This window comes from Saccopteryx leptura, chromosome 2 (assembly GCF_036850995.1).
Source record: "Saccopteryx leptura isolate mSacLep1 chromosome 2, mSacLep1_pri_phased_curated, whole genome shotgun sequence".
In the NCBI taxonomy this organism is placed as follows: Eukaryota; Metazoa; Chordata; class Mammalia; order Chiroptera; family Emballonuridae; genus Saccopteryx; species Saccopteryx leptura.
The window spans coordinates 293,055,653-293,082,425 of NC_089504.1; the positions used below are offsets into that span (position 1 = coordinate 293,055,653).

Consider the following 26,773-nt stretch of genomic DNA (forward strand, 5'->3'; position numbering starts at 1 on the left):
CCATCATCTTTCTACACAATGTTTTAAATACTTTCTTCTGTTCTTTTTTCCAGCTTTATTAGATATAATTGGCATCACAATTCCTTTAAAGGCTTTAATGAGGCATAATTTTACATACCATAAAATTTATCCTTTTAAAGTATACAATTTAGGAATTTTTAATATACTGTATTCCCAAGGTTGTGCAACCATCACTACTAATTTCAGAATATTTTTACCACACTCAAATACACCCCATATTTATTAGTCACTTCCCATTCTCCCTTTCCCCAACCCCTGGCAACCACTAATTTATTTTTTCTCTTTATGAGTTTGCCTCTTTTTGGGTATTTTGTATAAATGAATTATACAACATGTGGTTTTTATGAATGACTTCTTTCACTTAACGTAGTGTTTTTAGAGTTCCTTCATGTTGTAGAATGTATCAATGCTTCGTTACCTTTCATGGCTGGATAATACTCCATTGTATGGATAGACCACATTTTGTTTATTCATTCATTCATTAGTTGATGGACATTTTGATAGTTTTACTTTTGTTTATTAGGAATAAAGCTCTTCTGTACAATTATTTTTCTGGCCATGTGTTTTATTTCTCTTGTGTATATAACTAGGAATGGAATTGCTCACTCATATGGTTATTCTATATTCAACATTTTCCAGAGGTGTTTTTTTTTAATTGAATTTATTGGGGGTGACACTGGTTGACATAATTATACAGGTTTCAGGTGCCCAATTCTCTAATATATCTCTATACACGGTACATTGTGTTCACCAACCCCCAAAATTGAGTGTTTGACCATCACAATTTATCCCTTCATACCCTCCTCCATCTCCCCTGTCAGCAGCTGTGCTCTCCTCTCCATTTACTGTCTTCCTTTTTCACTATTTCCTCATCTCCTCTCAACAAAATAAGTATGTTCCTCAAGTCTTGGGCCTCGAGTCTTCCCCCTCTTCTTTCTTATTTTCAGCAATCTAATATTCTCCCTTTGTTTTAATGACAATGTAATCTCTTACTTTCAGGAATCCTTTGTCAGCCTGATCCCCCTCTATCTAGGGCTATGCCTTATTAGTATCTATCAATAGTAAAGAAAACTCTTGGTTATCCTATCAATAGCTAAACAGCATTATCATCTCTTCAAAATGCATGTTTTATAATCTGATTGCAAAGTGGCAGAGCTATTCTTTCAGTTACAGTTACCCTCGACTTAAAATTTTGAAGTCATCATTTACCACTTCCTGGCCTTACTCCATACCCAGTCCTGCAAGTTTTCCTTTTACATTATTTCTGTGATTCTCATGTTCAACCAACATGGTTCTTATCACCTCTATTATCTCTTACTTGGAGAGCTGCACATACATTTTAATTGGTCTTTCTACCCCCCATCTTTTCTATTTCTCTTCATCACTTCTCATCTTTCCTTCTCAACATTGCTTCATATTTTCTTAGGCCAGTCTTATCCCATCATTTCTAAATCCGGCAACATCTGTTTCTACTTGTTACATCAAGACTCTTTCCTACTTATTTAGTTATACTCATAATTAGCTTCAACTAACCAATTTTCCCAAGGTGTTTCACTATCTCCTAAACTAAGAACATGCTCCATTCAAGATCAGTTATTTTCTTTTCTTTGCTTTTGACCCCACATTTTTTAAATTTTTTTTTTGCTTTTATTTGACGTGGTCAAATTGTGCCATCACCACAAGATAAACTATTTTTTATATAAATCAAGCCCAAATATTTTTCCCCATAAAAATTTATCTGAGCTCCCCAACTTAAAATAACCGTTTCTAGTTATAAACTCCTGAAATGTTTTTTAAAATATTTAAATGGTATCTGACATTCAACTAGAGCTTTTTTAATGAGTGGTAAGTTCTTTGAGGGTTAAAGCAATATTACATCACCCCCCTACCTACACAAGTATGCAATTCCTAGCTCTTTGCTTGGTACCTGAGACAGACTTGCCAAAAAGTTTTTAATTATAAGTAATTTTGATATATTTTATTCTTTCAAATAATTTCTGAAATCCTATCTCTTTTGCAATCTTACTTTTAAATTGCAGGGAAATTTCAGAATACAGGATTTAAAAAATAGCTCATTTGCAGATATTATCGTTCAGTAGCATGTATTTTCAGTTAATATGTAATGTGCTGCCTCCTGACCTGTGATGGCGCAGTGGATGAAACTTTGACTTGGAACACTTGAGGTCACCTCTTCAAAACCCTGGGCTTGCCTAGTTAAAGCTCATACCCATTCCTTCTCCACTGCTTTTTCTCTCTCTGCTCTCTCTAAAATCAATTAATTAAAAAATATATATCTAAGCCTGACCAGGCAGTGGCACAGTGGATAGAACATCGGACTGGGATGCAGAGGACCTGGGTTTGAAACCCTGAGGTCGCCAGCTTGAATGCAGGGTTGCTGGCTTGAGCAATGGGTCACTTTCTCTGCTGTAGCCCCCAGTCAAGCACATATGAGAAAGCAGTCAGTGAACAACTAAGAAACCTCAACGAAGAGTTGGTGCTTCTCATCTCTTGTCCTTCCTGTCTATCTATCCTTATCTGTCTCTCTGTCACACACACAAAAAATTATATATATATATGTGTGTGTGTGTGTGTATATATATATATATAATATACACACACATATATGATGGCAATTAAATTGTAGCACTGTAGCAGTAATGAATTTTCAATCTGTATTGAAACAAAAGATTATTTGGTCTCATTATGTGAAAAATATCTGTTAAAGTCTCTGAGAAACAAAAAGTAAACCCAAACTATATTTAGGGTAAAAGAAATAAAAATTTTATAACAAAAAAGAGAAATAATGGAGAAAAGTCACATAAACCATTGTAATTTCGGGAACATGTACATAAAAAAGAGATGTATTAAGACTATTAATTTTAATAAAATTAGTTACCTGTTGTAGTTGGAAATTTTAAAGTTGGATAAAATTCCATAATATGTGAACAAGATTTGTGTTTAGTATTGCTATACAGTGGTACCCTGAGATACGAATTTAATTCGATCTGTAACCGAGCTCATCAGTCAACTTGTACATCAAACTGTCAATACTGGACCCGTGCGCCAACGTGCCTACTAGCAGCAGCTTCCCGAATCACAGCTTGTATCTCAGAATTTCCGCTCTATCTCAAACAAAAATACAGACCAAGTTGCAGCTTGTATCTTAAAAAAAAAATTTGTATGTTGGTCTGTTGGTATCTCAAGGTACCACTGTAGATTATATTAATTTTGATAAGTTTTCTATTAGCATTTCATTATCATTAACAAGATAGTGAAGAAAATAGAAATGAATATCAAGCTAATAAGTATTATATTTTGCAGCCTGCAGAATGCTAGCTCTGAGGAAGAGAATGTTTTTATTCGATCAAACTGAATGTATGATTCTAGACCTGAAAGAACAAAGCGTCTTTCAGCCATTAGTTAGCTAACTCACAGGCTATTTTGTGGAAGGGTTTCTGAGCTCACCTGGAAGTTTGAGGCCATACTGGAATATGCTGGGTATTGACTTGGTTGGATTTGAACCTTGAGGACTTTGTTAGAACTTCATGACTTGAAGATCCATTCTATCATATAGTCAAATCTTTTTAAATTTTATTTATAAAATTAAATTTAGCAGGGTAACTTTGGTCAATAAGAGTACATAGGTTTCAGGTAAACATTCCTATAGCGTTTGAAATATTGAGTATGTTGTATACTCATCACCCAAAGTCAATTTTCCCTCACCATATACTGTATTTTCCCATGTATACAATGCACTTTTTTTTGAAAAATTGGGGGTCTAAAAACTGGGTGCGTCTTATACAGTGGTTGTAGTTTTTATACTTGCATTTCCTGCTTTTTCACATGGATGAGGAGTTATATGAATTTTATGATGAATAAAACTTGAGTTCCATAACTTTATGTATTATATATTTTTTTCAAATTTCAGGCCCCAAAATTAAGGTGCGTCTTATACATGGAAGCGTCTTTTACATGGAGAAATACAGTATTTGTTCCTCTTTACTCCCTTCCCCCTTGTTGTATCTCCTTTGGCTTTACCTCATGAATGCTAAGCCTAACTAGCCTGACATATGATTAAAACAGAATGTTTTTCAAGAAACTTCTCACTCTTATTATGGTACCATAAACTAAATTATTTAAGCTTCTCATTTTGGCCTTCATAGTGGTTCACAATATAAATACCATATAGCTACACATTTATTCTTTATCTTTATGTGAAATATACTGTAAAACAAAAAAAAATAATTATTTTCAAAAATATTTTCTAATAATTACTTTTTTTCTCAACAAATTTAGTCTAATTATGTATCAGGCATGTTAAAATGAAAGGTCAACAGCTATAGATACATAATTTCGCTCTGATAGATTGCTGTTTGAAAATAGGTTATGACAATTAGATGATTAATTTTCTTCTATTAAATAGCATTATGAGACATCTGATTACATTTATCAGTATAGTCTCTTTAGTGAGAACATAACGTGAGGAAAGGCCAAACAAAATAGGAATTCATCTCCTTTGTGGAAGGATATGAATATACTTTTTAACAACCATACTTGTGAAAATAATTAGAAAGTAAAATTCTGTTTGAAAACTTATTTTATGTTTAGTATTTAAAGTAACATGTTAAAGATGTCACATGTGAGTATGAAGAGTAAAATTCTGGATGTCCTGCTGGCAATTTTTTTTTTCTTCTGGTTATCTGCAAAGTATACACCCTTGTCACTCTAACTAGGGAGTGCCTGTGTAAACATTCTTGTTTCGCCTGTTTCACATAATCATTTCTTGTATCATATTTCTTCTAACCTCGCTATCTGAAACCAATTACAGGAGACCCATTTGGGCTGCATCTATTTTCATAAGAAGCCTAGGCAGCAGTGTTTTTCTCAAAGATGAATATCAACATCAAATATGCTTCTGAGTGCTTTGTTATTTATGTTTCAGAGAGATGTTGTAGCCTTCAGCTCTCAAGAATGTGTCATGCTGTGCTGTTTATACATTGAAGATATTAATGGGTGTAGATGTCATTTTTCATTTTAATGTCTCAAATGCAACAGGCTGATAGGTTAAGCATTCCTATTTTTACGGGGAGAGATATGAGTGATGTCTGTTTTTTCCCAAAATACACATATATTTACTTTGAAAAAAAGAGGTTATTTATAAACCTAGCATACTCAACATTTTGGGTTTCACTAGGTTTTTCTAAGCTATTCTCAAACAATTTATTTTCTGTGTTTTTAAAGATGAAAAAACTGTAAAGTTTTCAGTGTTCTTCAAGAAGAAAAAAAGTATTGATCTGACAGTTTCAAAGGTTTTCTTCACTCTTAATTCTTATAATAATCTATTTATTAGAAATACTTTTTTTCTATGAGGTTTATAACAGCATAAAATTATTACTACTGTAGAAAGGTGATAAGCTTGAACTTTGCTTTTCTTAAAAATTTTTGGTTTATTTGAAATTATACAGTAAGTATTATGAATGGTGTTTTTCATAAATATTTTAGAGCAAAATGCACAGAATTCCAAAAAATATTTATTTTCACACACTTGCAACCTAACGAAAAAGTTATCTTTAATCTATTATATATATTTTTATTCACCTTTTCAAAATATTTATTCTAATATGATTCCAATTTTTAAAATATTGTATCTTAATTTTCTTTAGCTTTACTAAAAATTAGATAACTTTATTAAGTAAAGTGCACTAACTCAAAACAAATGTGTTTTTTGAAACCAGATAGGTTTAGTTGCCTTAGAAACCTGTTTCCTGTCATTCATTTGAATGAGGCTCAGACAACATTAAAGAAAAATTTGTAAACACCTTTTGCTTTTTGTTCTAAATTATTATTTTTTACTGTGATTATCATATAAATACTTTTTTTTTAATTTAGTGAGAGGAGGGGAGGCAGAGACAGACTCCTGCTTGAGCCCCCACCGTGATCCACCTGGCAAGCCCACTAGGAGGTGATGCTCTGCCCATCTGGGGCTTTGGCGCCATTGCGTTTGGCGCCATTATTTTTTTACACCTGAGGTGGAGACCATGGAGCCATCTTCAGCACCTGGGGCCAACTTGCTCCAATTGAGCCATGGCTGCAGGAGGGGAGGGGCAGAGAAAGAAAGAGACAGAGAGAGAAAGGAGAAGGGGAGAGATGGAGAAGCAGATGGGTGCTTCTCCTGTGTGCCCTGAGAACCGAACCTGGGACATCCACAGGCTGGCCAGTGCTCTACCGCTGAGCCAACTGGCCAAGGCCTATCATATAAATACTTAAATGGCTCATAGAACCTTATGAATGGCCCTGGCATTTAACTTTTCTTTTTAGCAACTTAGGTGGACAAGTAATTTTCAAATTAATATTTTATGTAACTTGACACCTAACATCTTATATTGATGGAAGTATTTTAGCTCATAATCTTTTCATCTTTTGAGGAGCTACAATAATAAATTGCAAAGATGAACTAAATGTGTCTGAGCAACTGTTTATTCAAATAAGTTTTAAAATGTTATTCAGACTACTGAAAATAAAAAATGGTATGGGATGCCTGCAGTTGAAATGCAAACTGCCAATAATTTATGCTTAGGAGTTTTTAATCATTTCTGATTCTGATCTCTTGGATTCCTCCCTCCCCTTACACTTCATGTTTATTATAGTAATCTCTGTTGCTTCAAAAAGAACTTTGAAATAGGCAAAGAATTCTTTTTCATAAGCTTTTGTATTGAAAGATTATCCTTGACTATTTTAAAGATAAGTGTAAATGCATCTGAAAACCACATACTTTAAAAATAGCAACATTGTTTAGCCAAGTATCTTGTGGTATTCTATTATTATTATTATCATCACTCCTTTAAAAGCAATGTGCACGCATGCGTTTGTCTAGTGATATTTTCGTGAGCTATAATGCTAATATATCTAATGTTCTAGTGTCTTTCTACAGCCAGTGGCATTACATATGCCTTTGGGTTGCTGGTTGGGTTGAGTTGAGTAAATGTAATGCAGGGTGGTGAAAGGGATAGGGCTTTAGGCCTCAGAGGCAAGAGTCTGAGCTTTTGATAGACTCTGTTATTGCTTTGTGACATTAATTAAGTTATTGCAGTATTGGTTCTTCAATTACTTGTCTACAAAATGTAAGTGCTAGGCTAAACAATTTCTAAAGTTGTTTTCTTTCACTGCTTTGTAATTCTTCAGTTTATTACTACTAACTGGTCAAGTGATCAGAGTGTGACAAGATGTTAGAGCTCCATTGGGTATTGGTAGTCTACGTGATGAAATCCAAGTCAAGGATAGTGGGAACACTTAGCCATAAAAATGACATATATTCTGTATTAGTTATTCCAACACTTGCAAATCCAAAACAGAAAAGATTATATTGTAGTTTTTTTTTAAGTTCTATCTGATAAATGGATATGCCCTCTTTAATGATAAAAAAAAATTATGATGCCACATGTTCTTCTTTAAAAGAGTTTTTCTCGTTGACATCTATTAGTGCCTTTGATGGGTCAGGGCGTGAGGCACACTAGAGTGCACTCTGGCCTGGATGCCAGGAGGCTGAGAACAAAGCGCTTCGTCCTTCGGAGCTCATGTTTCCTGTTTGCTAAAATGGGGGTCTGATTGGATGATTTCATGACTTCAAGATTCAGAACTGTTTTCATTAAAATCCTTAAACAATAGTAAATGACTGCAGAATTAAATATAAACTAAATAAGGCTCAATATATGCATAATAAACTAATGAGCTCAAAAGGGAAAAACAATTATATGAGAAATATTAGGCAAACTTTGTATGGACTTTGACACCAAAGGGGAAAATAGTTGACTGATTTTCTTTTTTTTTTTAATTCTGAGAATTCACATTGACACAGCTTAAGTCACATTAGTAATTTCCATTTAAAAAGTGTCATTTGAAGTTCATTTTTAAGTTGCGATTAAAAAAAGGAAAGCTGAATTATTTGGACTATCAAGTGAAAAATTATAAACGGTTTTGTGATAATAAAGTATTTACGGCGTTAATTTTTTTACTTGATCTTTTATTCAAACTGAACTTTATAATAAATTTGTCTGAATCCACTGGAATGTTCCATCCTGAGAAACATTTCGGTTGACTTGTAATTATTTGAAAATTTTTTTAAAAAACCAAACGATGATTTTTTTTTTAAGTACGTGTGTTTCCAAAATGTATGCTTTACAAGCTATGCCAGCTCCTGCTAGAGGAAGACAAATCAATGTTGTTAGGAGATGGTGCTGTGCACTCAGCTTGTTTACTTTGGTTTCTATGTCTGCCTGCCTTCTCAGAAAACTTGCTTGGAGCCAGACTGTAGCAGCCCTCCTCTCTGTCTTTTCATAATTGATCAGGGGATGACTGCCTTCCCTGAGGGTAAAGACGTGGCAACTTTTTCTGTTTGCTCAGCATCTCAATGCAGTAGTTCAAACATTGTTCACACCAGCTGGCAGTGTAATGCCATATGCACGTCTTGTCAAAGCAACTGTTGTCATGGATACTAGGAACTCTCTTAAAAACCAGATCATTGATTCCAATCAAAATTGTACTTTTTACAGCTTAGAATCTTAATTATTATAGACAAAAATTGATCTAAAATATCTCCCCCATCATGAAAACTTTACCATGTAATCTAAATCAGTGAATAACAAAGCAAGGCTGAGATTGATTTTGTTTCATGTGCTGGAAAATTTCATCATTAGTGTTCACTGAACTGAGTTGATGAGACAAAAAATAAGTTTGTACAGTAGAGGCTCGTAAGAAGTTTTTAAAAATTAGTTTATACTGTTTCATTCAAAATATCTCAATATGTTATTGTTTGTTTGTTTGTTTTGTTGTTATGCACTAGTTCTTGTATAAGTTTATGTAGTACAAGTGCCAAACTGCCTCTCTTCTGGTAAATGAAATGCATACATTAATTTCTTATGTTAAGTTTTATTTTCCTGAGTGGGAAAGAAACCATTAGAATAAATGAAAACATCTATTTTGATTGGTATTCTGTCACACATAGAAACAAACCTGATTGGCTGAGTAGTAATTTCTTTGTTCTCTGATTTTGCTAAGAATGCAAATGAAAACCACTCAATTTTATTTGGCATTAAAACTGCACTTTATTTTGTCAAAGGAGAGAGGTTTCCCCTTGAATTGTAAGTACAAAAAAAAAAGTGTTTTTAAATCTTTAGTGAAAATCCTTATTAATTCACTTTCAAGATAATCTGATGTTGATTTGTCAAATTTAATTACAGCTTCCGGTAACACTTGAAGTCTACTGCTTTTGCTTCAAAATTGTAATATGAAAATGCAAATTGAATGATAATCTAAAAGGAAGCGGGCATTTTAGTTGAACACTCAAAGACAAGTTCCTTGTGGGAATGAGGTTATTGATGCAGTTTGTGATTCTTTCCTCTTTAAGCACTTTAAACAAATTAACTTTATTTCCTGCAGGGTAACATCCATCTCTGTGATTTTAAGTAAAGTTGTATATGTGTGTTATGTAAATCTTTTTCCTATTCGAAGAAAAGGCAATGTAATGATTTTTTTTTAGAAAGAATAGACTGAAGTTCACATATATTGAAGCCTATTGCTATTAAACCAAGGAATAACTGTTTATCACTTTACCTTGATTAAAATGTTTAGCAGTTGCTCTGTTTCTACTCCTAGGCTCTCCAGGCAGCCAGACAGCTTCTTCTACAGCAGCAAACAGGTGGCCTGAAGTCTCCTAAAAGCAGTGATAAGCAGAGACCACTGCAGGTAGGTAAAGTGTTCCTGTCCTGGGATCTTATTTTAGAACATATTTACAAGGAGATCAGAAATGTAGACTGAGTTATATACATTCGGAAAATTATTCTATTTGCATATGTAGGTCATTTTAATTCAGAAAGGAAACTCATTTTATCTTCTTGAAAGGGCAAGAAATAAGTTTCTAACATAGGTTTCAAAATTTTACAAGGTCATTTATTGCAAAAAGTATGTAGGGAACGTGTTTGGTATATGCAGGCGTAAAAAAGTTTTGTATAAAACTCCTTTCTGGGATTTTAATGGAATTTTATTCACAAACAGGTTAAAATGTGAAATTTTTCTCTTACAAGAAAATCACAGAAAAATGGTATGTAAGAAAACAAAGCAGTCTTAGACAACCCTTTTGCAGTTGCATCCAAATGATAAATGCAGAAAACTTCCAAGGTTACTAAAAACACTGAATTTGCCAAGGAATTATTGCTGTTGCTGCAGTTATAAAAATACATTCCAGAGTTTGTTGTTCTTACTATGTTTGTCCTGTGAATCTGATAGTAGGTATGTCTTTTAAAGTAACTTTTAGTTATATAATATAACCATTGCTTTGTATATTTTTAGCAGAAATATATAAGACATTTGTCTCCAGCAAAGAAACACTTTTAGTGTATATTTCAAAAATATTTGAAAGGTATCTGATGGGCACACAACACAGTCAACAGTTCAAATGCTATGGAAATGTTTACCTGAAACTTATGTACTCTTATTGATCAATGTCACCCCATTAAATTTGATTTTCTAAATAAAATTTAAATGAAAAAGAAAGGTATCTGGAGTTGCATAAAACATCTTTCAAAGTGTTTATCATCTCTGTTGAAAGATAAGAAATGCTTTTTTAAAAAACACATTATATACATGTCTAATAAGGCAAGCTTAGTTAAAGAAATGTAAACATCTTTCTTATTGCTTTAACATAACTATCTATAAAAATTTTTATGGCCTATATGTCTGTTTTCATTTTTAGATGTACTCCCAGATGTTAGTGACTAATTTTTACATGATGGACTCTGAAGCTTAGTAGTATGACAGAGAATTATAGGCTATTGAGGTACACAATCCAGAAACTACTATTACCTAAAAAACTGGATTAAATTGATGGTTGCTAGACATATTTGAGATGAGAATATATTTTCCTGGGCCCAAACCCATTTTGGGGGAGTGGATGGGAAGAATGAGGACTTGGGGTTAAAGCATGTGTTCTAACGGAGGTTTGCCTGGATTGCAAGCGAGTTCTATTGAATCAGCCTGAGTTTAAGATCTATCTTAATTTTTCTCTTTTAAAACAAGTTTCACATTCTTTTGTTTTAACTAATCAGTAATTATGTAGTGAGACATTTTCCTCACCAACGTATCCTTCCCCAAGTAGTAACAGTGATTGGAGTATTTCCATTCCGATAAATGATTCCATGAGAACCTCTCCATACATTTACATGACAGAGAAAATTTACAGAAAAATCACAGAAGGTAGCAAATGAAATGTTTATCCTCACCGTGACTTAAAACTGGGAATTTTGCTTTCTTGTTGGTATACCAAAGGAGGTTTAGATGCTAGCAGTATAAACCAAAGGTAGGAAAGGGTATATTGTTTTGAATATCTGAAAAAGACTATATATTGTTCTAATTATGTCTCTTGACAAATTAGATCAAGTAGTTGTTTCTTCTTTTCCAAAGTGAAGTCCAGTAGAAGTTTTTTTTAAATTGATGGTTACCAAGTTACATCTGGAAAGAATGACTGGGCTTAAGTTTTTCTTCTCTCTTTTTTGTTATATTGGAAAGCAAAATTTCATACTTTGTTTAACCCAAATGTATATACTTTTTCTTATAAAACACACACAATAATATAGAAATAGTAATGACTTTAAAATAATAAATTGATGCTCACCTACTATATGTTGTATAAATAAAATTTTGAGCTTAAGTCCTCAATTTTGTTATTTTACCATAAAAGAATGATTAAAAGTTTATAAATATCTCTTAACAATCTTGGTTGCTAACCATTACTATGGTTTATTGTATCACTTATATTTAGTGCTCTGTGATTCATCTTAATATAAATATATCTCCATTGTATAGATCATACAACTTTAGCATTTTATTATTATTTTGTAATTTTAATGGGATCTCAGACTAAAATGTCACAGGAATGAAAAGTTGGTTTTTAAGAATGAGAATTTGGAATAATGAATGAAGACTTATTTGTTCACCAAAATATACACAACAATTTATATAATGTGATACTACATGTTTAGCATTTCATAGTACTTGATAAGCTTAGCAACTGGAAACATGCTGGAATTGTACTAAAAATTTAATAAGTACCTAATAGCATTTTATCCTCCCTTACACATGCTGTCAATGGGGGATATTACGTAATACTAAGTTTTGCATCTGCAAATAAAATTTAATGTGAGTTGCACTATTCCCACTTACATTAAAGAGCAAGGTAGAATATTTTTATTAAAAATTATAACTATTTAATATGAAATTAACACTTTAAAACATTTATGATTTTCTCATATTCTAGTTCTTTTATTATTCAACTAAGAATTTAACCAATTTTTCATAATAAAGTTGGTGTAGATTGTCTTTAGAATTAAAAGAGATCATTGAAAATATTTCATATTGTGTACCATTAAGGCAAGATATTTCGTGTTAATAATGGATATTGTTGGTTTGTACTTTATCAGGCATAACATGTTGTTAGAGGGCCAACAGAGATATGTTTTTTTATTTTACAATATAGTTTTGATGGAGAAGTATTTTATAAAGTTTGAAAGAAAATACAGATTTTTGAAAAATATTTTGATGGCTCAAGTCACAAGAACAATATTTGTTGCTTGTTATACTCAACTGAATTTCTTTTAACTGTTGAAGGGTGGTGTCCAGATCTGAAGTTGTGATATGGTAGAGAGTCAGTGTCTAGCAGACTAGTGTTTGCTATTAGTTTTCACACACTTTTTTCATGTTTTTGTGTACAAATGGCACAAATATAAGCATATCTAATGGAAAATGGAAAGAAAAAGTCACAACTGACAAGCTTCAATACCGAGTGTAGTAGTGATCTCACTTTCATGTACAGATATCTGAATATGTGTATTTGAAACATTTTTTCATATTTATTCACTATACAAAATGCCAATTAAATAGGGCCAATCAATAAATATATTGATTTATGACATATTGTTGAATAATATATAAAGATTGTGATGCAAATAAGAGCTGATATTAAACTAAGCATTACCAGATTTTTCTTTTTTACATCCTTACTCAGTAGGAGATGATAAACACATAGTGGTCCATAATAAGGAAAGTTAGTCAAAGGTAATATGTAATGCTTTCAAAGTCATAAAACTAATTTATAGGTTAAAAAGAGTAAATTCACATATACATGTTCACGTACACACACATTTGTAAATGCACATATGCACACTTCCATAATCTGTAATTTAATACCATTCTTATAAAAAACATTATCCATTTTCTAGCCTATGACAGATCTACTTAATTTAGTTTAGGTATGAAATTGGTCGCATTATTGTTCTTGTTACATTTACAGCCATGAGACAGACTTGTGGTTCTTCAACAGCTGTGCAGAGCAGAGACGTAAATTTAAGGTAAATGCCATTGCTTTGCTATCTTAGATGAATGTTAGTATATAGCAATGTAATCACTTCCTTCATTGTAGGTTAATTGCTAATATAAGCTTCTCTTTTCCAGTAGGTAACTGAAATTAATTTTTAAAAATAATTCTGTGTTAATTACTTCAAGAATGGAATAATAAAAGCAAAAGTGAATTAAATTTAGGGGTCTTATTCTGACTCGGCCACAAACTAGTTATATAGGTTTGAGGAATTCACTCCACATCTTTAAAATGTAGACATTGGGTTAACTGGTGAACAAAATATAATATTCTGTGATTAAAGATTTATTTTATCTTTTTTAACTAAGTGATAGGCATCTTAATTTTTCAAGAATAGCTGTACTTTCTTGGATATTAGCTTTTGAGTTGAGGATTATGTTTATTTGCTTGGTTTTACTTTACTTAAAGAAGACTTTAATAACATACCATAGCCAAAAATAGTGCTTTGGAATCAAAGTACTAAATCTTCTTTGTATGGAAACCTATGTGCAAGTATCATTTTGTATAACAGCTAAACTTTGTTTCATTTAATGCTTTAAGATAATTTTATAAATTACTTTTAGGAAAAATCTAATTTGAACAAGGAGTCATTTTACCCATGTATATACTTTAATCTTTAATAATCTACATTAAAATATGTTGTGATATAATACAGTTTAACAAATACAGTTTAACAGTTTACATTTCTACCTTCCTCTAATTCTTTACTCCAAAATGTTAAAAATCAGCATCAGCAGCCAATCAAGAAATGCTGCAGTAAGCTAATTAGCATTTCTAAATGTCACATTTCTAGGGAATATAATAAAGCATAAAATGTATAAATGATGAAAGTAAATAATTCTGTGGGATATGGAATTGGACATTTATAAATATGTTTTAGGAAATTATCAAAATCCATTTATACAGTGGTAAGGAATAAATTTGAATACTTTCTTTTCAACATTAATTTCTGACTTCTAGTACAGAAGAACTAGAGCAGGCCAAAACACATTTTATTTCAAATACTGAAAGAAACTAATCAAGAAATTTTGTGATATGGGTTTAAGTAGATGCAGAATACCAAGAAAGAATTTTTAAAATGACTTTTTAGCTATTTATATTTTCTTTATAAAAATATAATAAGCCAGTAATCCAATACACTGTATTTTTAAATCATAAATTTTAAAAGATGTTGATATAAAAACTTTTAACAAGGAGAAACTATGTCTTTTGTGGTGATGATTTCCTCATTCTAGTAAAGAACATTTCTTAAAAGTCAGCATGAAATAGGTAATTTCACAAGAATGTAATATAACAAAATCTTTCTTCAAAAGATTATGGCTCGATAGCTCAGTCAGACATCCTTATACACAAAGGTTGCAGGCTCAATCTCTGGTCCAGGCACATACAGGAACAAATCCATGTTTCTGTCTTGCTTTCTCTCTCCCTTCCTCTCTCTCTAAAATCAATAAGTAAAATTTTTAAAAGCTTATAATGCCACCTATGGCTAGCTTCTCAGGCTGACATCCCATGGAGGAGGCAGTCTAGGTTAACCAGTCTGTCATTGTTAAGTGCGCTTGCGTGGAGAACTTGTGTATGATTTATGCACGGCACATAGGAGAAAGAACATGTTTTCTGTCTGAATCCTACTTCTGCCCTTAATTAGTAGGACTTTGGGTAGAGTAGCTTGATTTCTTGGGGCCTGTTTTCTCATTTCTAAAATGGGAATAAGGAAACTCAACTTGCAAGATTGTTGTGAAGACTTAAAAGAATACAATATAAAGCAGTGGTGGGATTCAGCTGGTTCACGCCGGTTTGGAAAAACTGGCATCTAATTTTTTGTTGAGTTTGGTGAACCGGTTGTTAAAATGGCACTTGTAATCAGGGCTCTTTCTAAGGTGAACCTGGGCAGCTGCCCGATGTGGAAATCACTAATTTACCATCCTTATTCTTTTTTATCGTTCAGTTGCGCAAGAGTGTATTCTAAGCACCCACAGTCATGTTTATTCTGTCTGTAAGTGAAAAAAATTGCAAGTGAGGACACCAGCCAATCAAAAACAATATGGAGCCTGACCTGTGGTGGCGCAGTGGATAAAGCATCGACCTGGAATGCTGAGGTCGCCGGTTCAAAACTCTGGGCTTGCCTGGTCAAGGCACATATGGGAGTTGATGCTTCCTGCTCCTCCCCCACTTCTCTCTCTATCTCTCTCTCTGTCTCTCTTCTCTAAAATGAATAAATAAATAAAAATAATTGAAAAAAATATATAGAAATATCTTAAAAAACAGTTTTATTTTTTGTCATGTATTATTTAGTATTTTTTCATTAATATTATAAAACTTATAATCTAGTTTTGTGTACCTCTTTTATTCTTATTTAAGTATTAAATGCATGAAATAAATAAACTAGCCTTCAGTATATAATACACCCAGATTATTATTTACTTAAAGTGTTATTTTATACTATTTTATACTTAAATAATATATAATATAAAATGTTATTTTATACTTAAATAATGTATAATATAAAATGTTATTTTATACTTATTTTATACTCAAAATGGTCCTTAGGACAGAGAACCGGTTGTTAAATTATTTGAATCCCACCACTGATATAAAGTAACTAGCATCCTTGCCTTTACGAGTTAGTGATTTCCTTATGATCATTTTCAGAACCTGATATTTAATCCAAGGTATGATAAATATTCTATAATACGGTTCCTTCTATTGGACCATAATTTTCACTATTTGCTTCTTAACTGCAATCAAGTATCCCTAATTTATAAGAAATTAACAGTGAGTGTTTTAGGTACTTCTATAGACCCTCACAACATGCATACTTCACACTCATCTGTTATGAAATAATATTTTAATGTTTGTTTGTTTTTTCTAGACTATGAGCTCTGTAACAGCAGGGACTGTAAATGTCCTACTTATTTTTAGTGCCTAACACAATGGTGAATAATAGAACTCAATAAATATTTGTCAAAACAATGAATGAGGAGATTGTGCTGAGAGGAGAGTGGGAAGAGATTTTTGGGAAAAACCCTTTTTCATTCAGTATAAATTGAGTATTCATCATGTGTAATAGCCTCAGGGGCTTATGATATAGTGGAGGAGATACTAAGGCTTGTACACAAACGTTGGGCCAGTGGATGTGCTACAGGAATGGGGAAGGCAGAAAGAGCTATAAGCATATAAGAAAATTCATTCAGGTGTAAGTGATCAGGAAAGGTTTTGTGGAGAAGTAGCACCTCTGTAGAGCTTAAAGAAAGGAAACTTAGATCCTTGCAGGTTGGTTCAGTGGAGAGGGCATTGGCCTGGCATGCCGACGTCCCAGGTTCAATCCCCAGTCAGTGCAGACATGAGATGTGACCATCAGCTTCTCTTCCCCTCCATCTTCCCCTTTTCCACTTTCCCTGTCACAGCCAGTAGCTCAGTTTTTTTGAGTGTCGGTCTCCGGCACTGAGGATAGCTCTGTTGGTTGGCCTCAAGTGCTGAGGATAGTTCAGTCCCAGCATTGGCCCTAGGTGGAAGTTGTGGCATAGATCACAGTCAGAGCGCATGCAGGAGTCTATTTTCCCTCCTTTCATTAAAAAAAAAAAAAAAGAATGTGATAGTCTTAAATTGAGATCTTTCAAAAGATGTCATCAAGATGCATAGCTAGGAAATTGTGAGGTCTTGTTAAGCAAGAGTAAGTAGTTTGTCTTGACCATTGTAGAGATGTCATACTAAAGGAATAACGAGGGCTAGGAATACATATCAGCAACTGTACAGAGCCTGAAATGGCCGCTAACGCGTTTGTCCTTTATGGTTGAGGTAACGGGGGTTATTAAAGTTTTATGATAAGGAAGTAATGTGATCAAATCAGTGTTTTATAAAAATCTTCGTAATAATGCTGCATTCGGAGGATATTTTGGGGGATGTGAGTTGTTAAGAATCTGGAATAATGGTAATTTTTAAAAAATTACTTAGGCATATGGTAAACTGAGCTTCATCCATGTTGAATTTGAGGTGATGGCAAGAAAAGTAAGTCAGAATAGCAAACTTATAGAAAATTAGAGCTTGACTGAGAGGTCAGGACTAGAGACAAATGTTTGTGAAGTAATCTAAAAATGGTAGGTGAGTCTGTAGGAATGGAGATTCCTGAAAAAGATCATTTATAAGGAGGAGCTCAGTAACATCCACTTTTTTTAGAACTATGGGGAAAAAGCAGAAGGGAAAAAAAAGAGGAGGAAAGAAAAATCAAATTAGTATTTATTTAATCAAGGAAGGTCAATAAAAGGGAGAGATTTTTTTGTTTTTGTTTTTATAGAGAGAGAGACAGAGAAAGAGAGACAGATAGGGACAGATAGGAAGGGAGAGAGATGAGAAGCATCAATTCTTTGTTGCATAACCTTAGTTTTTCATTTATTGCTTTCTCATATGTGCCTTGCAGCTGAACCAGTGACCGCTTGCGCAAGCCAGTGACCTTGGGCTCTAGCCAACAACCTTGGGCTTCAAGCCAGTGATTTTGGGCTCAAACCAGCAAACACAGGGTCATGTCTATGATCCCATGCTTAAGCCAGTAACCCTGCACTCAAGCTGGGGAGCCCATGCTCAAGCCATATGAGCCTGTGCTCAAGCCAGCAAACCTCAGGTTTTGAACCTGGGTCCTCTGTGTCCCAAGCTGATGTTCTATCCAATGCACCGTCACCCGGTAAAGTAGAAAAGGGAGAGTTTTTAAAACATGGAACTTGTAAACCACGTCAAATAATGTCCCTGAGGATGAGCATTTTTATGCACGTAATGGTGAACTGCAACATCGATAATTCTTAATCCCCTTTCTTTATCATTTGCTAGTAACTGAGGATCTGCAATATTAAGGTGATCAATAATAAATGGGAAAAATATTACTTTAACATCAATGTAAAATTCAAAAAGAAGAATTCATAAATGTACTTTTGCTCCTCAGATTGCTATGTCTCCAATTGTGCAAGCAAATGTATATTGCATATATAATACAGTTTCTACAAATTAAATATGGAAGAAAACTTTCTAGGAGGTCAAATTTCCTCTTTTCTTCGGTATCCAACCCCTGCTTCTTTTTGTAATCCATTAGGATTTTAGGTATGTTTTCCCCTGACTTCTCTACCTTAAATAAAGTGAGAAAAAGAAAGAAATACACATTAATATTGGTAAGGGAGCTCTCTATAGGATTTAAGACTTAGGCTGTGAATTTTATCTTAAGATGTTTGGAGGTGTTCAAGCTAAATTGAATGACAAAGTGAAGAACAGTGTTAGTAATTGATTAAAGACAAAAAGTGAAATTATTTTGAAATTCACTTATATTTAAGATTCATTGTTTTATCTCTGTGGATTCTATTCATATCATTCTATTATCCTGCTGTCCACATTTTTACTTGATTTTCTTTAAATTTCTCTGCTAATTTCACCATTTCTACTATGTTTTTTTTCTTTATGATTCCTTTTCTCTTATCATGTAATCTTGTCCATTTTACTTAATTAGTATCCCTTCATTCTCATATTGAGAAAAGAGTAACTTTATTTTTATTTATTATTACTCTGTTTTAAGAGAGAGAGACAGGAGGGAGAGAGAGTGGTGAGAAGCTTCAACTCATAGTTGCATTAGTTGTTAATTGATTACATCTAATACGAGCCTTGACTAGGGGGCTCAAGCTGAGCCAGTGACCCCTTGCTCAAGCCAGAGACTTTGGGTTTTAAGTCAGTGGCCTTGGCCTCAAGCCAGTGATCTTGAACTTCAAGTCAGTGACCTTTGGGCTCATGCCAGTGACCTTGGAATCATGTTGATGATCTTACGCTCAAGCCAGCAACCTCAAACTCAAGTCTACGGGCCTGCTCTCTAGCCAAGACCTCCAGGTTTCCAGCTGGGCCCTCATCTTCCTGGTTGTTGTTCTATCCACTGCGCTATCACTGGTCAAGCAGAGTAACTTTAAATGCCTGTAGTTACTCAATTCTGTCTTGAATCTAAAATATATTCTAGCATATTATTTTACTAACAAGATAGTAAAACTGTGCTACTTCTTATAATGTAGTATCTAATACTTAGTTTTTATCTTACCCCGATTTTAGTTTCTTTTATATTATTTTAAGTTGTAGTTTTAGTATAAAAGCTCTTTCTTTAGTATAAAAGCTCTACTCTTGAATATCTCAGTACTTAGAAGGACTTGAAGAATTACATTTAGTGCCAGACATCTCTTGTTACTGATGACATGATCGATGGCTCTGTTTAAGTTACCATAGAAGGGTTTCATCATTTCTTAAATCCTTTTGTCAGAATTACTAGAACGCTGATTAAGAAATGAATATTCAAACTAAAAGTGGCAGGTATGATCGTATTAAAAGGCCAGTTTTTATAAGCAGGTCTTAGGTTATGCTGATTATGATTATTTTAATAATGCTGAATTGGAAGCTTGGCATTTGAAATGATCAAACAAAAGTGTAATAAATTGTTCTTTAAAAAATATTTCATCCATCTTACCTTAATACAAAAATCATACAAACGTATTATAAGACTCAAGCATTATTTTAAGTTAAATTATAGTTGGGCACTAAGTTATTTTTCCCAAAGGCATTTAATAAATGTTAATAAATCGCTATAGTATAGTAGATTTTTTAAGATGAAAATTATGTTCTATGATTAGATGAGGAAGAAACCAGTCATGAGAAATAATTGTAGTAGACTTTTTGTGTGTGTGTGACAGAGACAGAGAGACAGAGAGAGGGACAGATAAGGACAGAAAGATAGGAAGAGAGAGAGATGAGAAGCATCAATTCTTCATTGCAGCACCTTAGTTGTTCATTGCTTGATTTCTCATATGTGCCTTGACAGGTGGACTACAGCAGACCCAGTGACCCCTTGCCCTTGGGCTCAAGCTGGTGAGCCTTGCTCAAACCAGATGAGCCCACGCTCAAGCTGGTGACCTCGGGGATTCAAACGTGGGTCCTCCCAGCTTCAAGTGCGTCACAGTCCGACGCTCTTTCCACTGTGCCACCGCCTGGTCAGACTGTTGTAGATTCTTAATATTCACAGGGTATGCATCCTGAGATTCTCAAGAATCCTCAAATTCAAGAAATGCCCAGTTCAAAAATATGGAGAGGTCCTTATTCTGACTCATGCTACCATTGTTGTAACACAAGTTAACTTCCAATTTTTAATAAAATTTATTTACCTCATGATCAATGTCATTTTTTGAAATCGAACAATTGTCTTTATATCATATCTTCCTACATAGGTGAGGACAGGTAGAGAACAGAAAAGGTACCTTGAGGAATGCCAAGGAATGGGTGGATTAATTCTCGTGTGGGAGGAGCCAGCAATCTAAAGACTAGATCTGCCTGCTAGCATGTTTGATTCAGTTTTGTGTCTTGACAGATTACAGAGATATAATGTTTTGGAACTTTGGGTTTTGAAAATAATCAGGCCAGTCCTCTACATCTGTGAACTTAAAAGGTCCACTCTACTAGATCTTGCAATCTAATACCTTTTAGAAAAATCCAAAATTCCTTGATTATATTTGATATGAAGAACTGAGAACTGAGAGAGACACTTAATATTATTATTAACATTTTTCTTCTTTTTAATTGTAAATGAAGTAATCCTTAAAAGTAAAAGTTGCCTGGCATGTTTTCATAAGATGGGGAAGGCAGTGTGTTGGGTGTGAACAGACATCATAGAAGTTCAGTAAGGAGTAGAGGCTTTATTTTAATGGTCTGTGATTGCTGACTGATTGTATCAGACGTTCTGAGCTTGGTATTTTACCACTTGAATTCTAGAGCTGCTATTTAGATTCAGTTCACAGTTGAAGTTCTTGAATCACATCCAGTTTGGCTAAAAGTATTTGGTGGTTATTTCTTTTTTAAGTTTTTGTTGTTTGATGAACTCAATTTTTATGTTTTATCAGTATAGATACAGAACCTGCAGTACCTAGTAGTTAAGCATTTTGATAATACAAAATAGACAGAAAATTCCTTTTCACAGTATATAAATTCTTACACTTCTAATGCTAACAACACTTGCATTGCTGTAAAAAATGCCACCTTAATGTCTTCTATGGCTAGTGATACTGAACATTCTCAAGTGACAAACCAAGGAGCACATTGAACTTTATGATGTGCTGACATGAGAAAAATCCATTGTCTCACAGAAACACTGTAGTAAATTCTTCAATAACATATCTTTGTTTAAAATAAAAGAACCCACAAAGAATAAAATCTTTCGCTCTGTATTCCATCCTCTTCCCAGAGAAAGAAGCAGATGGTAGATATTTAAACAAATTACTGATTATGAATAAAGTTTTAATTTTTCAAAAACTTGGGCATCATTTAGTTTCCCTTTGTCCTGAGATAATTAATTGCCCTTAATCAACAACCATTTCCCTTACCAGTTTTAGAGTTCATTTAGGCCAATAGTTTTCAAATCTGAGATATTACTTGAAGATCTTTTTAAAATGAAGAATCTTGGGTCCACCCAGACTGTTCAGCTAAAATTATTGGGGATAAGACCTTGATAAATCAGAATATTTTAAACTCTCTAGGAGATTCTAATGTAGCTGGTCCACAAAGTATTATCTAAGAACTCTGAACTTCTCCTCTACAACAGGAAAGTGGTTCCCTGTATGAAAAGCACTGAATCTGAATTGTAATATATCATACTATGTGATTCACTCTCTGGGACTCAGTTTTCTACCAACAGAATGAAATAAACTGCACTAGTGATACATCAGTAATTTTACAGACTCAGTATTCGGTGGCTCTCACTCTTGCAATTTCTTGCAATTTTTTTGTTTGCTGTTTGTTAATTTTTTTATAGATGTCTTTAAATCTGAGCTAGTTTAAATGGACTCTGAGCAGGTTTCTTGAGATGTTTCTCTCTGTTCATTCTTTCTAGGATCATTTGCAACAATATTGTCAATATTTTATTTTTATTATCATTAATTCTTATATGAAATTATCAGTAATGAACTCATCCCTTTTTCTTCTTTGATTTAAAAAAAATAATAATATCTGGTTTCTAAAGACCTCAGTTATATGTTCATTATGCCCAACTGGCCTCTCTTTAGATATTAGAAACCTTAAGAAAAAACTCATTATCTTCAAAGACAGCTGTCTTGTGTGGTGCCCTGGCAGGCTGAACTCCCTGTGCACCGGCTTTTGCACTTCGTGTGAGCAGCAGCGTCACACTGCTACAGTTCCTCTGTCGCTTCATGTCTCAGCAGCTGACCGTGCCTGTCTCTTTTCTCAACATTTCCTTCTCCACTTGTCCACCCTGAACACTTCCGTGCTGCTGTTATTTTTTACTTTTTAATTGAATTTATTGGGGTGACACTGGTTGACATAATTATACAGGTTTTAGGTGTCCCATTTTGCAACACATCTCTGTGCACCGTATTGAGTGTTTACCCCCCAAATCAAGTGTTTGTCCATCACCATTCATCCTCACCATACCCTCCTCCACTCCCTACCTTCCATAATCACCACGCTGTTGTTTGTGTCCATGAGTTTTTCTTTCTTTTTTTGCAGCTTTTAAATTTCCATTGTCATATTTCTGTGAAGTCTACTCTGCTACACACACATGATGAGGAATAAATAATTCCTTTCTTTATATTATCATATTTCTATGTTATATATACTTCTGTCCTTGCATATATCAGTTCATCATAAGCACTATAATCTCCATGAAGGTTGGGACTGTGTATTATTCACCTGTTTATTTCCAGTGTCTAGCACATCGTAAGTTTTGCATAAATGTGTGGAGTCGATAGACCATTGCTGCTGTGCAATCCCAACAAGTTTGTCCTCTCCCCTAGGCGCCAGATGTGTTTTCTCAGTCACCTCCTAATGCATCTCAGTCCTGAGCAACTTTCAAACTGAAATTGTTTGTTTTTCTCACCCTTCATCAATGTTTTCATTAATTTTCCTAATCCTATTCTACAGCTTTCAGATGTAAACCTTCTAATCTGATTGGGTCACATTTCTCTGCCCTAATGTGAGATAACCCTGTTCTTTAACCCCTCAGCACAGCACCAAAGGCTGTCTGCCCTAGCAGTGCTGACTATAATCATGCTTTAATCCTTACTGTTATCTAAGCATGCTGTTTGTTTATTCATTTGCACCCATTTATAGACTGTTTCTTCTATGCCTGGCACTTTGCAGGGCACTATGAACTATAAGGACTTTAATATCTAATAGGCTTGTTACTATTTTACCATTTATTTGGAAGGTAATTTTCCCACCCTCACCCTTCATCTAGTTGCCAAACTCCTGTGAAAACTCCACAGTTCTACTTCCTAGAATCTTTTTTAACTCTTCGAAGAAAAATAACCCCTCTCCTCTGTGTCATACTTTTATTTTCTTTTCCTACATGTATCAATAATACATTTATTATGATTATTTGACTACTTCTGTAGCTCAGTCTCAGAGTACAAACCCTTGGAGATCAGGAATTACAGTGTATTCCTAACACAATGCTTGATTTGGCACATATTAGATGCTAAATAAATCTTTGCAAAATTCAGTGGAATTATGCGAATTAAATTTTTCCTTAAACAGAATAAATCCAAGGTATTACTTCTCTTCAACCTGATAAAACAAGTGTGAAGTTATAGCATTTACCAGTTTTTCTGTTTTTTATAGAACAAAACTTACAAGCAAACATTCCTATCATTAGGGGGATATGATTTAGGTCGCATTACCCACTTCTCCTCACATTAGTAATATATCTTGTCTTTTACTCTAGTTAGGCAGTCTGTTTTGGAATACCACTTCAACTGATTTATTTTCCTGGTTAGATAACATGCACTATATTTATGCTTATCTAACAGTAACAACTAATTCTTTCTTTATCTTTACCAAAATACATAATATCTTGCTAGATTCTATCTTCTGGTTTATTGATTTTATATATACCTAAGTATTTTGCTTACAATCAGCCCTTTACCCCGTTTTGTCTGCTACTTTTTTTAATTTTATTTATTCATTTTTAAAGAGGAGAGAGACAGAGAGGGAGAGAGAGGAGAGAGAGGAGAGAGAGACAGAGAGAGAGAGACAGAGAGAGAGAAGGGGGGAGGAGCTGGAAGCATCAACTCCCATATGTGCCTTGACCAGGCAAGCCCAGGGTTTCAAACCGGCAAACTCAGCATTTCCAGGTCGACGCTTTATCCACTGTGACACCACAGGTCAGGCCTGTCTGCTACTTTTTAACAAAATTTTCTACTTCATTATTTTGTGCTAGTCATGCTCCTAACGCCACTAAACATCCGTAATACTTGTACTCAGAGATGGGAAGTAAGAAGTCTGCTTAATAAAATGATACTGGAAATATATAGGATTACAAATGAAACGTGAAGAGTTCTCATATATCATCAAGAAACTGTACTTTTACATAGTGTATAGTTTTTATGAATTATCTGTTGCCTTATCCATGTGACTGCTGGATATTTCCACTAAACTACTATCTAAACTTACTATGGAGTTTATGAACTGCTCTACTTAGAAATTTAGATATATTTGTATGGAAGTCTAGATTCAGCTGGTTTCGCCACTCAAGGATGACACACAGGACCCACACTCCTGTTAGCCCCTGCGCTGCCCCTGTGTAGCCTCCATGGTCATGGTCTCAGGACGGCTGCCCCTTCTCCTGGCACCGTGGGCAGGTTTCAGGCAGAAAGAAGGAGAGACGACAGAGAAATAAGTGCACGCCTGCGAAATCGCTCCCCACTCACCCCACCTTATAGCAAGCTTGCCCCACATGGTGGCTTTTGGTTCCATCTCATTGGCCTGAACACTCATCACTTTAACTGAGTCCGTAAAGCTGCTGTGTTTAACCAGGCACATTGTCACTGAACAAAGTTAGGGTATTTTTGGTAGAGAAGAAGGAAAGAATGGCTTTGGGATAATCAGCTAATGGTGTCTGCCATGGACAGTTCATCATATGTGTTATTAATGTCCCAGTAGAGCCCAAGCTCTATGTTGATCAGACGTCCCTGATTCGACTTCCCCATGCAGTAGGACACTCCTGCTTATCAGCAGGGCTGGCAGCCTCTTTGAGACTACTCTTGAGGCGGCTATGAGGATGCTACTGATCAGTGCTGACACTAACTGCCACGGGAGGAAAGACACAGTCGACACACAAGTTAGTTGCAAGAATCACACAGGCAATTTATTTCTCACAAATCCTTTTTGCATGTCTGGGTACAGCTCCTCTCGACTATCTTTGGTCAGAGCTCAGAGCAGCATGGAGACAGTCTTATGTTCACGTTGGATTCTGGGCGACTCTCGCAGCAGGGTCCCTCAGCTTTAGTACCTTTTCTGGCCAACGCCTTCTAACAAGTGTTAATCTACAAAATTATCACCTCAAACCACCTTTTTGGGGAGCCCTTTTTATGTTAAGCTACTGAAATGTTACATCAAGCCACTCTTAAGATGTTTCTAGGGAAGCTTCTTGTTTATGTTAACATACAGAGTTATGACATCAAGCCACTTCTTATTTATGTATAACTTCACACAAAAACTAACTGGTTATCATATTTATACACACTATATTAATTCCTATCCAGAGGGCATAACTTTATTTAATTTTCTTAATTAATTTTAATATTATATCTTAATTGCTTTTATATATCTTTCATATTTTTTATATTTCTATATATTTAATTACTATAACATTATATTACTACAACAATTACCCACACATGGGGACCAAGGGATATGACTTTAGATACTTTGGATCACTTTGCTGATATTTATTTCTTTTAGGAAAATTTAGAAATACACAAAACAATGCATTAAGGTGACTACATGTCAGTGGGTTATATGGCTTTAGTCTAAGTTTTGGGATTTTTAAAAAATATTTTATTTATTCACTTTAGAGAGCATAGAGAAGGGATGGGGAGGACAAGAAGCATCAACTCCCATATGTGCCTTGACCAGGCAAGCCCAGGGTTTCGAACTGGCAACCTCACCGTTCCAGGTCGGTGCCTTATCCATTGTGCCACCACAGGTTAGGCCAAGTTTTAGTATTTTTAATGATAACTAAAATGTTTTTGAAGACTTCTTATATATTCACATATATGTGTACAGAGATGTGTTGTAGAGTATAGCACCCGAAACCTGTATAATTATCTAAACTAGTGTCACCCCAATAAATTCAATAAAAATAAAAAAGTAAGACTGTGATATTCAGTAAGAGCTGGAGCGCACTGCAGGGGACCCTGTGCAGAGGTGGCCCTTCGTGCAGGGCTGTGAGCCGGAGCCAGCAGACACCGGGAGGACTAACTAAGGAAGCATGTACATATTTTTCAGAGAAAGAAGCAAGTGTTGTTTGAACAATGG

The 26,773-nt window shown here is 34.3% G+C and overlaps 1 protein-coding gene across 5 annotated transcripts in view; it reads left to right on the plus strand.

Annotated features, from left to right (window-relative positions):
* Positions 1-26,773, plus strand: part of FOXP2 (forkhead box P2) — a 661,310-nt gene that overhangs the window by 474,350 nt on the left and 160,187 nt on the right. For 4 of the 5 annotated variants that reach the window (XM_066362522.1, XM_066362526.1, XM_066362523.1 and 1 more), the window contains one exon: positions 9,673-9,762. In XM_066362522.1, the coding sequence (XP_066218619.1) occupies positions 9,673-9,762 (90 nt within the window). Of the gene's footprint in view, positions 1-9,672; positions 9,763-13,360; positions 13,419-26,773 lie in introns of all 5 variants that reach the window. The other variant, XM_066362527.1, reaches the window with a different exon arrangement.